The sequence below is a fragment of the Oryzias latipes genome, chromosome 1 (genome assembly GCF_002234675.1).
Source record: "Oryzias latipes chromosome 1, ASM223467v1".
NCBI classification, from domain to species: domain Eukaryota; kingdom Metazoa; phylum Chordata; class Actinopteri; order Beloniformes; family Adrianichthyidae; genus Oryzias; species Oryzias latipes.
The window spans coordinates 22444926-22459423 of NC_019859.2; the positions used below are offsets into that span (position 1 = coordinate 22444926).

The 14498-nt window shown below is 42.5% G+C and overlaps 2 protein-coding genes across 2 annotated transcripts; both read right to left on the reverse strand.

Moving 5' to 3' along the window:
- Positions 1-369: 369 nt before the first annotated feature.
- fbxl18 (F-box and leucine rich repeat protein 18) lies at positions 370-8526 on the reverse strand. The gene is made up of 7 exons (XM_004066044.4): positions 7559-8526; positions 6609-6806; positions 4841-5190; positions 4201-4336; positions 3044-4122; positions 973-1191; positions 370-893 (listed from the first exon to the last, which is right to left on the reverse strand). Exons 1-7 carry the CDS (start codon positions 7610-7612, stop codon positions 737-739), a joined length of 2193 nt encoding a protein of 730 aa, XP_004066092.2. The 5' UTR covers positions 7613-8526; the 3' UTR covers positions 370-736.
- Positions 8527-10398: 1872 nt separating this feature from the next.
- LOC101168921 (actin, cytoplasmic 2) lies at positions 10399-13742 on the reverse strand. The gene is made up of 7 exons (XM_004065978.3): positions 13618-13742; positions 12673-12798; positions 12349-12588; positions 11676-11922; positions 11401-11592; positions 11130-11311; positions 10399-11024 (listed from the first exon to the last, which is right to left on the reverse strand). Exons 2-7 carry the CDS (start codon positions 12793-12795, stop codon positions 10881-10883), a joined length of 1128 nt encoding a protein of 375 aa, XP_004066026.1. The 5' UTR covers positions 12796-12798; positions 13618-13742; the 3' UTR covers positions 10399-10880.
- Positions 13743-14498: the final 756 nt, after the last annotated feature.

Here is a 14498-nt window from a genome sequence, read left to right on the forward strand (position 1 = left end):
TCCTTGTGTACTGCCTCCTGCTGGTCAGATATGGTAATTACGTTTTATTTAACAAAAAAGAAATGTTCGCATTTAGATTATTAAATGTAGCTTTACTTTGTCAAAAAAAGCCAAACTACTCTTAAAATCCTAAAAGGCACTTTTTTAAGGATGCTTTCCTTTTTCAAACATTAATGTTTAAAAAGATAAATACACAGTAAGCATCATCTTGCTTATAAATGAAACAGCTTTTTTACACACAAAAAATCTATATTGTCACTTCTGACACATTTAGTTTCAAATAATGGATCATGAACTTACTTCAGACGGCTTGTTATACATTTTGGTTTGCTGTGAGTCAAAGCAGACATAAACTACAGAGGCAATAAGTATAAAAAAATATTTAGGCTGTTTATTAAATCATCACACTATAATCAGCTTCAGAGGCAAAGACTTAGTCCTAGAACAACCATTTCCTTTTGTTTCTGGAACCACTCTTGCTTATTATTTTTAGGAAACAAAGTGGTGTTAGTTCAGAAATAATTCATAACAGAAAAGCCATGGGATGGCACACAATAAAAGTCCAAAAAATAAAAATTTGAAAGTCCCTTTAAACACCATAATTATTGTTCTGTAAATGTAAACAACGCAGTTTGACGCATTGTTGACCTGAAAAACTTATTTGCAATGTGCGATCTGATGACATGATAATAAAAATGTTTCTTGTGCATTTTGGTTGCAGCAGCAACACACTGAATCACAGTGGTGATAAGCGTGGTGGCTGTGCAACGTGGCTCTGGAATAAGGTGATCTGATCCAGCAGTGTTAGAGGAATGCCTCTGATGACTGAGGGCAGGTCCTCATGATGTAACGGATAGATGACCACGCTGAGAGCTGGGCGCTTGGCTGAAAATCTAAAAAGAAAAAGCACAACATTGTGAGGAGTCAATACTACAGGCCGTCTCTTCATAATCCAAAAACAGAGTTGTTCACCTCTCTAATAAAGTTTTCTGCAGCGTTCGACAGGCCACCAAAGTGCCGCCCATCAACATGTGGCACATGATGAGCTCAGAGCTTTTCTCCACGAAGGCCTCTGTGGCTGACGGGTCAAAGGTGCCGCTGCGTGAGATGAGACAGACACGCTGCAGGCGGGAGCAGCAGGACAGAGCCTCAAAGAAAGCCGCGTTGGCGTTCAGATAAGGCTGCTCTAACCTAAGAAACAAAAAGCATTAGAAAGCACCAAAATGTATGTAAGTACAGCATTTCATGTCAGAATGGAAAAGATCTACATTGTGAAAATTGAAGATAAAGTACCAAGAAAAATTAACCATACTAATACCAACCATCTTAGAACATATTAGTATTACTGATTATTCTTCTGTAATAGAAAGAATGATTTGAAGATGATCTCCTATTTAATGACTGCGAACACTCATCTATTTTCCCACCCATCTTCTATGCCTGCTGAGGGTCCATCCCACCATCAGGGGGAGGCAGGGGTTCATTCTGGACAGTTTGCCGGTCCATCACAGGGACACACACACTCTCATTCCCATCTCAGGAACAGTTTTGAGTCATTAATGAACCTTATGAAACACGCCTTTGGACTGTGGGAGGAAGCTGGACTGCCAAAAAAACAACCTACACACGAACAAGGGGAACGTGCAAACTCACCAGCAATAATGTAATGCTAAGAAGATTTTTGAAACAGTGTTATGTCTAGTTTACTGATATACTATTATTTTTTAATCATATACATGACTTTTGTAAGTGACATAATCTGCATATATTTGGGATAACTGATCTGCATTTGCCATGTTGATTTCTAAAATAGTTATTTTACATAATAATTAAGTATTTCATCTTTGTCATGTGTTTATTGATACTTAATGATTCTTAGTCTGTCTGATAAAAGCTAGGAACCGGATATTGATAAATCATGTAATAAAATGGTAGAACAGGGGTGGGATGATATAAATTCGCTGCCTTCCACTCCCTTTCAAGCAATATTTAATTTTATGTCTAATTATCCTCAGTTTGATAGGTCATTGTATGAATGTATAACTGATGATTGTATTGTTTTCATGTACTATTCTTATTCGATTGCTTGAAATAAACCATTTCCAAAACCCCCCAAAAAAAACAAAGTTAACTTTTTGATTTCCTTTGTGACGGTGGTTTTTTGTAAAGCATTCTCACATTCCTAATATCTTCATGTTGTACGTTACAAAGTATTGCAAATTTCTCGTTATCGCGATATCAAGCTGTGCAATACGCATATCGCAAAAGACAGCGAAAATTGGGATAAGTGGTTACCTTAAATGTGCTAAAACAATCTTATGGCAGCTTGAAGTATTTAATCAAATAAATCCCTTTATGCATTTAACCAATGAGAAAGACCCTTTTAAATCATTGACCAATCGGATGAAGCCTTTTTATACTAGATGTTCTTTTCCTTTGTAGACGACGGTCATTTGGAGTGTAATTTAAGTTGACTTTTATTTAAATGAAACTGTTGCAGTGACATGGAAATTATGTATTTAATTGTTTAGCTACTTTTTCATGAATCGCAAGTTATATCGTCATCTTGTCATATTAATCACTAATATCGCAAATTGCGAGTGTTCCTCATATTGTGCAGCCCTAGCTGGTACTTAAGGCGTTTCTTTTGAAAATTCAAGACGGTGGCCTCTTCCCAAGGTCAAAGGTCAATGAAACTTCGGTTTATGGTTGTTGACTGACTTTGGTGGCACGTGTGTGAAATTTAGAGAAAATTGCTTGAACAAGCGTTTTCTTTTCTCATATTGTGCAAAAATGTGAAAATCATGATATTTCACACTTTGCCACAAAATGGCCACCAGGGAGAACCTGGTGCTACAGGGAGAACCTGGTGCTACAGGGAGAACCAGGTGCTACAGGGAGAACCTGGAGCTACAGGGAGAACCTGGTGCTACAGGGAGAACCTGGTGCTACAGGGAGAACCTGGTGCTACAGGGAGAACCTGGTACTACAGGGAGAACCTGGTGCTACAGGGAGAACCATTCCTAGATTGGTCACTTCTAACCTGAGTTCCTGCAGCTGTGCACACTGCTTGATGGCATCCAGCAAGGCACATGAGTAGTTCATAGTTTTCAGTGATCCCAGATTAGCGAGCGACAGCACTCGCAGATCTCTGCACTGCTGGGAAAGCTGGATCAATCCGGTTCCCCGGAGGACTCCCGGAAGTCCTGCCAGAGTCAAGCGCCGAAGCTGCGGCAGAGCCTCCAGCGCAGCTAAGTGGGAGTCACCAATGGTTCTTGCCCAAGCACAAATGCCGCGGAGCTCTATGTTGGCACGGGAGCAAGGCTCGAGCCGAGGAAGCGCAGAGACGAAACTCGAGCCCATGACCTCCAAAGTCTCCAAATGAGGACAGCCAGCCGCGAGCAGAGACAGTCCCGACGTGCCGTCGCTTGGAGGAGGCGCTTCCGGGTCTGGCTTGTAATTCTGGATACCAACTCGAGGAGCTTTCTTCAACCCCTGGAACAAGGAGGAGTGAGCCGTGCTGCGAAGCGAAACTTGATGTGTATTTAAGCCGTCTGACAGAGCACAGGCAGGCAGCGTGAGGGAGCGCAGGTGCCTGAATTTGGCGAGGCTGTCACACAGGTGTTTTTCCGTGCCAAGCCCAGGTGGGTGCTCATGATGATAATGGTTGTGCATCAGATTCAAGTGTTTCATGTGGCAGCAGGCGACAGCCAGCTGGCTCACAGAGCCAACAACCAGCTGATCCTCCACACTCCTGCAGTCAGAGTACGGAGAGTGGTTGATCCCACTCAGGTTGAGGCTAACCAGCTGTGTGGCGTCTCGGACTCCTCCGTTCAGCAGCGACTGGAACACCTGGGGCCACAGCGCGGGGCAACGGCTGAAGCTGAGGTGCTTGGGGCTGTTGCCCTCCAGGGCCCGCTTCAAAGACAAATGATTTAACCAGGAGCGGGGCAACTGCAGGGCCACCAGGTCTCCTCGTTCACCCAAACTCTGAGCTAAAGAGGGTGCAGCGGGCCAGTGCGCGGGGTTGGGGCCAGGGATGGACACCAGGAAAGTTCGGAGATGCTTGGGAACGTGAACGCTGAACACTGCTAGGTAGAGGAGCAGCAACGTCTGGTTCACCTGCAGTTATTGAGACACAGAGCTGTCAGTCGCGCCAACAACTGCCTTCAAATCCCACGGGAGCAACACAAAACTCACTTCTCCTGGAGCCAGCCGTGCAGTGAACTCCTCCAGTTGTTCGTAATGCGGCACACTGCTCTGACCAACCATTAGCTGGCAGCTCACACCCACTCCCTCTCTGGTCACATCTGGGATATCGAACTGCAGCATCAGCCTAGAGAGCAAAACCCTTACCATAAGGGATCAACAACATACTCACTTTTTATCTTGATGTAGAGAAAATGAGTAAAAAGTAGAGGCGGGCGGCTTGTTGGCGCACAGCAAATCCACCCACAAGGGCCCAACAAGAGTGCCGATTAATACTGGAGCCATCTAGCCGTCCAGCTTTGAGCCAGATGCCAGCTCAGATGAGGAAAACAAAGACGTTCAAGGATCCATTTGTCTACCAGAGGACGCGTCAGAATTGAGCAGAGCAGGGAGCTTATGGTCCACTCAGTGTGTTTTCTATGCAACAAATAAGCTTTTTCCAATAGCTTTTTTTTTTCGTTCGTCCCGATTCACAACGATCTAAATAAAGAAATACTCAGAAATGCAATTTTGAGCTTAATTTTCTTTATCTATGTCCTCCATCAACAGAAAAGTGAACTCCGTTTTTATTGGAGCGGGTCTCAATTTTGAACCTAATTTTCCTGACACCTCAAACGGCAGCAGTTCTTACTTGCGAAGTTGGGCACAACAGGGCACCACTCCGTAACTCGGCGTGAAAAGGGTCTGCCTGAGCTCAGTGAGGCGGCTGAGAGAGTCCACCGCCTCGGAGCTCAGCAGAGCGGAGTTGAAGCACGGCCGCACGTCAAAGGCCAGGGATTTGAGCAGAGACAGGGAGGAGAGGAGACGAGACAGGCAAATGGAGGTGAGGCGGCAGCCCGTGACATCCAGATGCGTCACTCCTCTGCAGCGGGACAGATACTCCATGGTGGAACCAGAAAGCCAATAACAGCCGTTTAGGCTGAGACACTGAACACGGTTGGCTAGCTGCTTCAGTATGACGCGAACCAAGTGATCATCAGCCTGAAACAAAAAAGAAATGGACCAATTAATGATTTCTTAAATTAAACAACAAGAATGTGTTGCAAAACATTTATTATTTCATGCTTTGTATCGCACTTCATTTTCCATTTAAGTCAAAAGGTACCTTTAGTAGGTTGGCTCCCTTAAAGTGAAATGTTGTGCACATTTCAGAATTACACCAATAAGACCTTTCCAGATCAATAATTTAAAGCTGTTTGTTAAACTGAAATAGATCAAGCCGTAAACAGATCCTTCAGAGTAAAAGTATGCTGGAACACACTGTGGCACATATTGTGTCACTTAGTAGGCTTCAATCCTTCTATTATATGACTAAAATGTCATGTGTTGTTTAAAAAATGACGAGAAAAAGGCAACCAACAATAGAAGAAATTAAAGACCCTCAGAAACATTGGGAAACTCTGACAGAGGGAAGTCGGGCAGACCAAGAGTCGATTCTGAATCCTGAGAGTTAACAGCTACATGACATGGAGCCCACGAGACAACAGCTTTAAGGACAGCATCCTTCTAGCTTCATTGGTTGTAGGAGGCTAACCTCAGTTTAAACTGTAAGAAGAAAACTCAAAATTGCCGGGTTGACAGGACAAGTGTCAAAAAGAAGGGTGATTGGTGGTCAATGATCGAAGGGGCAGCGGTTCGATCCCCGCTCCCTCCAGTCAACTGTCGTTGTCTCCTTGGGCAAGACACTTCACCCACCTGGCCTCCAGTGTGGCTCCACTGGTGTGTGAATGTGCATGAATGTCCCGGTGATGGTCAGAGGAGCCGTAGGTGCGAACTGGCAGCCACGCCTCTGTCATCACCAAGTATGAATGAGGAGTGAATGAATAGTGGACACATTGTAAGCGCTTTGAGCGTTATTATTATCATTATTATTACTATGTGTCAGAATAAAAAAAAAGGCTTGCAAGGGCCAGGAAACTGGCCCTCTGATGACTGGAAGGTGTTGTGAACTGAGGAAACAAAGTTAGAATTCTTTAGTTTATCACGCACAATCACACTGTTAAACAGGTGAAAGGATGGCTCCACAATGTGTGACTGGCAAACAAGTAGGGGGAAGTGTGATTATAGGGGGATGTTTAGCTGGATTTAGGGCAAGTGACTTCTACAGCAGCATGACTCTGCAGCACTGTGCCGGTCCTTTTGGTATGTATTCAGGATTCATGGTTTGTTTTTTGTTTTACAGAAACTCCAGTTGCTTTTTTGCACCATTTCAGACATGTGACAGGACATTACACTAAATACATCTTAATAAAAACTAAAAACTTTGGAGTGCTCTTAAACTTTTGTCTGGTAGTGTATATAGGGTTACATGCAGGTATAAAAACGTAAGAACTAACTGAAAAACAAGTTTTCAAACAAGAAAAGCGCCATTACTTTTGAAGGATAAATAATTTCTTTACCAGGTATTCCTCGGACAATCTAACTTTAGTGAGTAGGGACTTGTCATGGCACAGTGTGTGTAACTTTTGGCAGACGTTGGCCACATTTGTCAGCAAGTCACACACTGGAACATGACGCAGGATGCACAGCAGGATCTCATCGGACAAGTCGGACATTCCTGCAGAGGCGGAAGACATTGTGTCCTCCACACGTACAGCCTAAGAAGAAAAGCAAGTCATGCAAAATACAACTTTAGATCAGTAATACACTGAAAGAATATTTAAGATGTTAACATCTTCAATGGAAAAGTTACACAGTGGCTTTCAATATACTATGCATAAAATTCTAATTAAGCAACTGTTTATTCCATATTTTGTCCGTAGAGACTGCGCTTTATCTCTTACACTTTGTGGTTCGACTTTGATGTTTTAATTTCTGACAAAATCACAACAATATTCTTCCATACATAAAAAGTAAGCAGGATGTCTGAGAAAAAAATCATATTCAGCCATTATAATGTGTTGATGAAGCTGCCCTTGCAATGCTTATGAGATGTGGCAACACATGAGTGCACTCCGAAGGGTTTGTTAATTATACATTTTATAAAATACAAAAGTACAACAGATGTACTGTACCAAAACCTGTTCTAGAAAAAATGTCAAAAGAAGCAAGGGCGGTTTTGTTCGCTCCCTCTATCATAGATGGATTACAGTTACCCCAAATCATAGTGTCACAGTGTGGGGCTGTGTAATCCAAGTCTGAGTGTATTCTTCTAAGAAGAGAAGCACTAATTTAACCCATTTAAGAGTGATATCTAAAGCTTAACTAAAACAAAGCACTTTTTGTTTCATTTATATTTATTTACCTTTATTCTTTCCTTTTTTTTAACTGAATTAGACTAGTCAATGGTAAGCAGTCCCTCCCAGGCAGAAAAAAATCATTGTTGCAACGATTTTAGCAACCCTCTTACCTGGACAATTTGTGTATTCATGTCCTCTATAGTTGCACTCACAGTCCCACTCATCGTATGTAGGATTTTATTGTCCCATTCACGCACTATATATTTTTTAATTGTTCATAAAGCTTGCTCCAAATACGAGCTACAAGCTCCTGTATTATACATACACATACATAAATGCTGCTAAACACGTCGGAACTATTTCGAGGACGGACCTACTTCCGCCCATTGGCGAAAGACTTCCGGAGGGTAGATTCTTTTTTTTCTTTTTCTTTTTTTATTTATTCAAACGTGAAAAAAACATCTTACAACAACAATCTTGAAAATCAAAATCAACCAAGAAGATAAATATAAAGTATCATTTAAGAGATTAATTGCATTAAGTAAGAAGATTGTGTGATTTACACGTCTTCACAAGTAAAAGGTAATCTGTTAAATAAAAATGTACTATTGTGGTTCATAAAAAAAAGTTAAATAAATTACTTTAACACGTTTGTTACTATCATTTATTTTTAATCATACTGCTTACATCAAATAAAAAGATTTGAATAAAGTTTTGACTTATTTCGACATAGACGATGTATTGTACAAAAGTAGCCTTTAAGCAATTAGACGTTTTTTGATGTAGACATTAAATCAGAAGTTATGTTTTATAATTCCAAAATTGATGATTTTTTTTATTTAAAGATTAAACTTCCAAGAACCACGTCCCCCGTTTTTACTTTAGATCCCAAAGCAAAGAAAATAAATTCTGAAACAGCAGTTTTGCATCCAAGTAAGAAATAACATTAATTTTGCAACAGCCAAATACCTCCAACAAGTATGGCAAGTCCTGAGAAGCCAGCTCAAGGGCAAGAACAAGAACCGGGCAATAAACAGCTACGCACTGCTAGTTATCAGATACCCTACAGAAATAATAAGACGGCCAAAGGAAGATATACAGATATACAGACCACGGATGTATATCTATATCAATGGCTAGAAAGGGCTGGCCTACAGGACAGCACTGAAGCGCTCATCCTGGCAGCTCAGGAACAAACCCTGAGCACCAGAGCGGTAGAGGCTCAGATCTACCACACCAGACAAGACCCAAGGTGTAGGCTGTGCAAAGAGGCACCTGAAACAATCCAGCACATAACTGCAGGGTGTAAGATGCTGGCAGGTAAAGCATATATAGAGCGCCACAATCAAGTGGCTGGAATAATATACAGAACATGTGTGCAGAATATGAACTGGAAACCCCCAGGTCAAAATGGGAAACACCTCCAAAGGTGGCAGAGAATGAGAGGGCAAAGATCCTGTGGGACTTCCAGATCCAGACTGATAGGATGGTAATGGCGAACCAACCAGGCATTGTAGTGGTGGATAAAGAACAGAGGAAAGCCGTTGTGGAGAATGTGGCAGTGCCAAGCGATGGGAACATCAGGAAGAAGGAACATGAGAAACTGAGGAAATACCAGGGACTCAGAGAAGAACTGGAGAAAGCATGGAAAGTGAAGGTGACAGTGGTGCCTGTGGTAGTTGGAGCACTCGGGGCAGTAACCTCCAATCTGGAGGAGTGGCTACAACAGATATCTGGAAAGACCTCAGACCTCTCAGTCCAGAAAAAGCGCAGTGCTAGGAACAGCTAAGATACTGCGCAGGACCCTCAAGCTCCCAGGCCTCTGGTAGAGGACCCAAGCTTGGAGGAGAAACCACCCGCGGAGGGTGAGAGGGGCGTTTTTTATTTTCATATATATATATATATATATATATTACACTATGTTTTGCTAATTTTGAAATACTAACATTGTAATCTCAATGTTTTAGGCTTGAACATGATAGCTTTCTTGTTAACTGTTTAGTAAGCCAAATATCGGATAAAAATACTTTTATACATGGGGGGGGGGGGGTCTTAAAGATAGTGGTATAATTTCTGGAATAGTGTCTTTAATTAGAATTTACAAACCACAAAAGTAGTAGTAAAATAGTTAAGTAAAGCAAAGCAAATAAAGGGTGGAATAATAAAATTCCCTTCCTCCTACTCCTTTCCAAGCATTTAAACCTTAAATCTCACATTTAATAGATTGTGTCATGGTTTGTATGTACAAGCACAAATATGTCTAATTATGGCATCATTCACATTTGCTATCCTAGGCACTTTAACATTGAGAGTCGAGTTATCTAGACCCACTAGACAGTGCGCTGAACCTTTTTTCTTTAATGATTTGTGAACCTCACTGGTGTCCATGGATTACATGAAATCTTTCCACCTTTATCATGGTAGGGAGAACAGCACAAGGGTTAATGGATGGCTCTTAATTTGCCAGTCGTGAGCAATCGTCCAGAGTTAGATACATTTACATTGATGTACATCTTTACTTCAGTATGTTTTGAGATTACTTCAAAATAGTAAAAAGGTAGATTAAAAAGCAGATATGGCTCATCTAGTGTACTTTGATCACACAGAAAAAAGGTAAAAATTGGAAGTTCAGGTTATTGTAAGTAGCCTGAACGTTTCCCTTGAAGATTAATATGTACACCACAAGAATTGGCAAGTAGTCTCTTCAGTAGTGATGCTTTACCCCCCCCCCCCCCCCAAAATCGTTTGAAATGATTACAAGACCCGAGAAAAAAAAAAAAAAAAAATTAAGCATGGGTGCCAAGTTTAGATGTCATTAACACTGCAAACTTAATTTCTCCCCGATGAAGAAATCTCTAATCTCCACCCTCACTCCAAATGTTTAACCAGGAAGCATCACTATGGAAAGTAAAAGCATTGTTCCAGCCTTGGGCAACACACACATTTTAGTGATCTGTATAAATACTATTCGCATAAAAATATTTGAATGTTAAGACCAGGCAGACAAAAATTCAGACAATGTGCGCTTTATTGGGTTGTGGTGTACACTAGAGGCTTCAACCCCATGCACAATCCTTCATACACTTCAACACTAGGTGAACACCTTGTGTTACACATGACAAAACTCGAGTATTGTTTAAGGCTGAAAGTACAAAAAAAAGTTTAGATTACAATTTAAATATTTAGCAATACTACAGGTCTGTTGAGCAGTGAGCCCAGAGAATAAACCTTCATAGAGGCAAATAAGATGGTGAACAGAGACATCTGAAATGACCTACACGAACAAAAACAAAATAAAGGACAGGTTACTCAAATTCACACCGCCTGGGATCCCCTGTACTTCAGTTTCTACCCCACCATGGGGCATGTGCCATAGCCAAAGTGAGACAAATAGATGCATGGGCTTGCATACAGCGTGTTGGTGCAGGCATGTATGCAGAGCCCACTTGGGCTTGGAGCAGTGAGTTTGAGAAAGGGGAGGGCAAAGTCTCTTTAGAAGCATTTTCTGTGGACGATGCTGGGGCCAGACTCGTCATATTCCTGCTTGCTGATCCACATCTGTTGGAAGGTTGACAGGGAAGCCAGGATGGAGCCGCCAATCCATACAGAGTACTTCCTCTCTGGAGGTGCGATAATCTAAAAGCATAAATGAGGAGTTAGCAAGTACAGTAGTGAAAAAAAACACTGAAGTGCTTTAGATGGAGCACTTTAGACTTTGTGCGCAAACTCAAGTCTCCATACCTTAATCTTCATTGTAGTGGGGGCCAAGGCAGTGATCTCTTTCTGCATGCGGTCAGCAATGCCAGGGTACATGGTGGTACCGCCAGACAGCACAGTGTTGGCATACAAGTCCTTACGGATATCAACATCACACTTCATGATGCTGTTAAAGGTAGTTTCATGGATACCACAAGACTCCATACCTGTGCATGAGAGTTAAAATACAGCCGTCACTTTTCAACATCAGATGTGCCAATATTCAACCCATATTGCATGAGGATGTAAGGTTTACCAAGGAAAGAAGGCTGGAAGAGCGCCTCTGGACAACGGAACCGCTCGTTTCCAATAGTGATGACCTGGCCGTCTGGCAGTTCGTAGCTCTTCTCTAGTGAGGATGAAGATGCAGCAGTTCCCATCTCCTGCTCAAAGTCCAGTGCAACATAACACAACTTCTCCTTAATGTCACGCACAATCTCACGCTCAGCTGTAAAACAGACAGAAGAAAGCAGTTTATATTTAGTTTTCAACTCTCCACATCCTATTGCTCAAATGTAAAACAGGGCCCACCTGTGGTAGTGAAGCTGTAACCCCTCTCAGTCAGGATTTTCATGAGGTAGTCTGTGAGGTCTCTCCCAGCCAGGTCCAGCCTCAGAATGGCATGGGGCAGAGCGTAGCCTTCATAGATGGGTACTGTGTGGGTCACACCGTCACCAGAATCCATGACGATTCCGGTGGTGCGTCCAGAGGCGTACAGGGAGAGCACAGCCTGGATGGCCACGTACATGGCAGGAGTGTTGAAGGTCTCAAACATGATCTAGAAGAAGAGCAGTGGAGACCTTAGGTCAGTGAATCACACCAGTTATTGTTAAGATCACTATAACCACCACACCAGCTGAATTCAATACAAGTTAAGATTACTTGAGCACAGCCACACAGTTATGCAGAACACAGCAATATAAAGTGATTGTTTAAATTTGTTGACAAGCACATCAGTTGATAGATCAGAAAAGTTTGTGCCCATGCTGCAAAGAGTCATTCCTGATGCAGTGCAGGAAGATCAAAACCTTAAAACATCCGCAGAGGTAAAGAGATCAGCTCAGGAGAGAAGAGTCCTGGAGTATAAGGAGGAGCAGGAGGAAATGATATGGAGCATGAAAAATGAAAAGATTGAAACAGCTTCTGAATGGAAGCTGCAAATGAGCTGGCAACGCAATTCAGAAAACAGTTTCAGGATCCTCACCTGCGTCATCTTTTCTCTGTTAGCCTTTGGGTTTAGGGGGGCCTCAGTCAGCAGGACTGGATGCTCCTCAGGGGCAACTCTGAGCTCATTGTAGAAGGTGTGATGCCAGATCTTCTCCATGTCGTCCCAGTTGGTTACAATACCATGCTCAATGGGGTATTTGAGGGTAAGGATTCCTCTTTTGCTCTGTGCTTCATCACCAACATAGCTGTCTTTCTGGCCCATACCAACCATCACACCCTTGGAAGGCAAAGTTTAAAGTTAGCCCCAAACAAAAACTCTCTGGCTTTGGGTTATGCTGCAGGTAAAAAAAAAAGGCTGTACCTGATGCCGGGGGCGGCCAACGATGGAGGGGAAGACGGCACGAGGAGCGTCATCCCCAGCAAACCCAGCTTTGCACATACCAGATCCATTGTCAATAACGAGGGCAGCAATTTCTTCTTCCATTTTCTGCAGAAAGAAAAATCAGAAACTCAGCATCTACCACTGGACAGTCCTGTTTCAGGGTCTGGACGCTGGGTGTCGCTGTGGTGTCGTTTCGAGTTTAAAAATGCAGGGCTTTGAAACAAAAGGGGTTTCTAGCCCGTCTGACCATGGCCATATAAGGCAAAAGTGAGAGCAGCCTCACCGGCAGCAGCAGACCGGTCCAGAAACCACCCCGTGTCCCAAACAGGTTCGGATGACACCGACAGACGGCCACCCCCTTCAAACATCCTTACCAATCTTTTTTGCCCTCAGCACATCGCATCACTGTCATAAATGTTTGATTGTTTTCCAGAACTACAGCTTTAAACCCGTCAAATAAGCAAAGTCATCCCAGCAAGTGCAGCGAAGGCAGAAAAACTACAGAAAAACACAACGTTTTTTTAAAGCTCAACGGACTTGCTGATTAAAAATAAAATAAAGGCTTAATGTATAAAATAATACTTTAGAATGAAGCAAATGTAAAGTCCTTCATCGTCGGGCCGAAACCCGAGACGTCAGAAGAACCGCAAACCTTGTGGATGCTGGCATGCAGGAGAAGGTCAAACTTGTCAACGCGGCTAGTTAAATATACGAGCGGAATGATAATAGCATCAAACACAGGGATATTTACGACGGAGAAGCAGACATGACAGCAGTTTGTCATTCATTGACACAGCGACATAACATTTTAATTTGCTATCGCCAGACAGAAGTCGCCGACTTTAAACATTTAGGTCTTTAACGTATCGAATAGGGCGTAAATTTTATAAGCAAGAAAACAAAAAGTCAAAAGTTGCCTCTTACCTGTATGAATGGGGGTTCACGACTTGTGAAGACTCTCGCCGGAAGGCAACACTCCTGCGGAGTTTAGTGTTTGAGCTACACTGCAATGAAGGCCTGTGAAGTGCGGGCTTATATGTGAGCTCGTGCTGCAGCCCCTCTCCATAAAAGGAGAACTTTCCGCACGGCGTCCTCTGATTGGCTCCGCCGCATCCACTGGGTGTGGCTCATGCAGATAGCTGCCGTGCACCCTGGCACGCGGGGGACAAGGACCGTGAAAAGTAACCCCTATATTTTGAGGGTTAAGTGTCAGGGGTCATTGGTCACTGTGTTTTTTTTTAAGTGGTTTGTTTTTGTTCTTATTTTTTTTATTATTGTTTTTGAATGAGTGACTTAAAACCCAGCAATTACAACTGCTAACATGGTTCTTGAGAATCAGCTTAAAAACATGTTTTTCTGTTGTGTTGTTCTCACATTAGGGATAAGTCCAGTTAAATTAAAAACATGCAATCATATGTTTACTCCTTATCATCTACCCTGTAATTTGGCTAAGGTAATCCTATAATTTTGCTTGTCCACTTGTTTTTTTCTTAACCAGATCTTCAAAAAAAAAACGTAACAATTTAGGAACTTTTTTTTATATAACTGAATTGTGTCAATCTTTGAACATCCAATTTTTCCCACCGATCACAGACACGTGTATTTGGCAGCCTTGGACTGGTTACAGTTTCAGGGTCACTGACAGTAGTGTTAACACCCTGCACAATATGTGCTCCTGCGTACCGGTCTCACTTACACGTAAGCACATATATCAGAGTGACAAAGATACGCGTGTCCAAGTTGATTTTGGTTTACAGCAAAACGGAGAATCTGTTAATCCCTCTTTTGCACTCATCAGTTTCGTG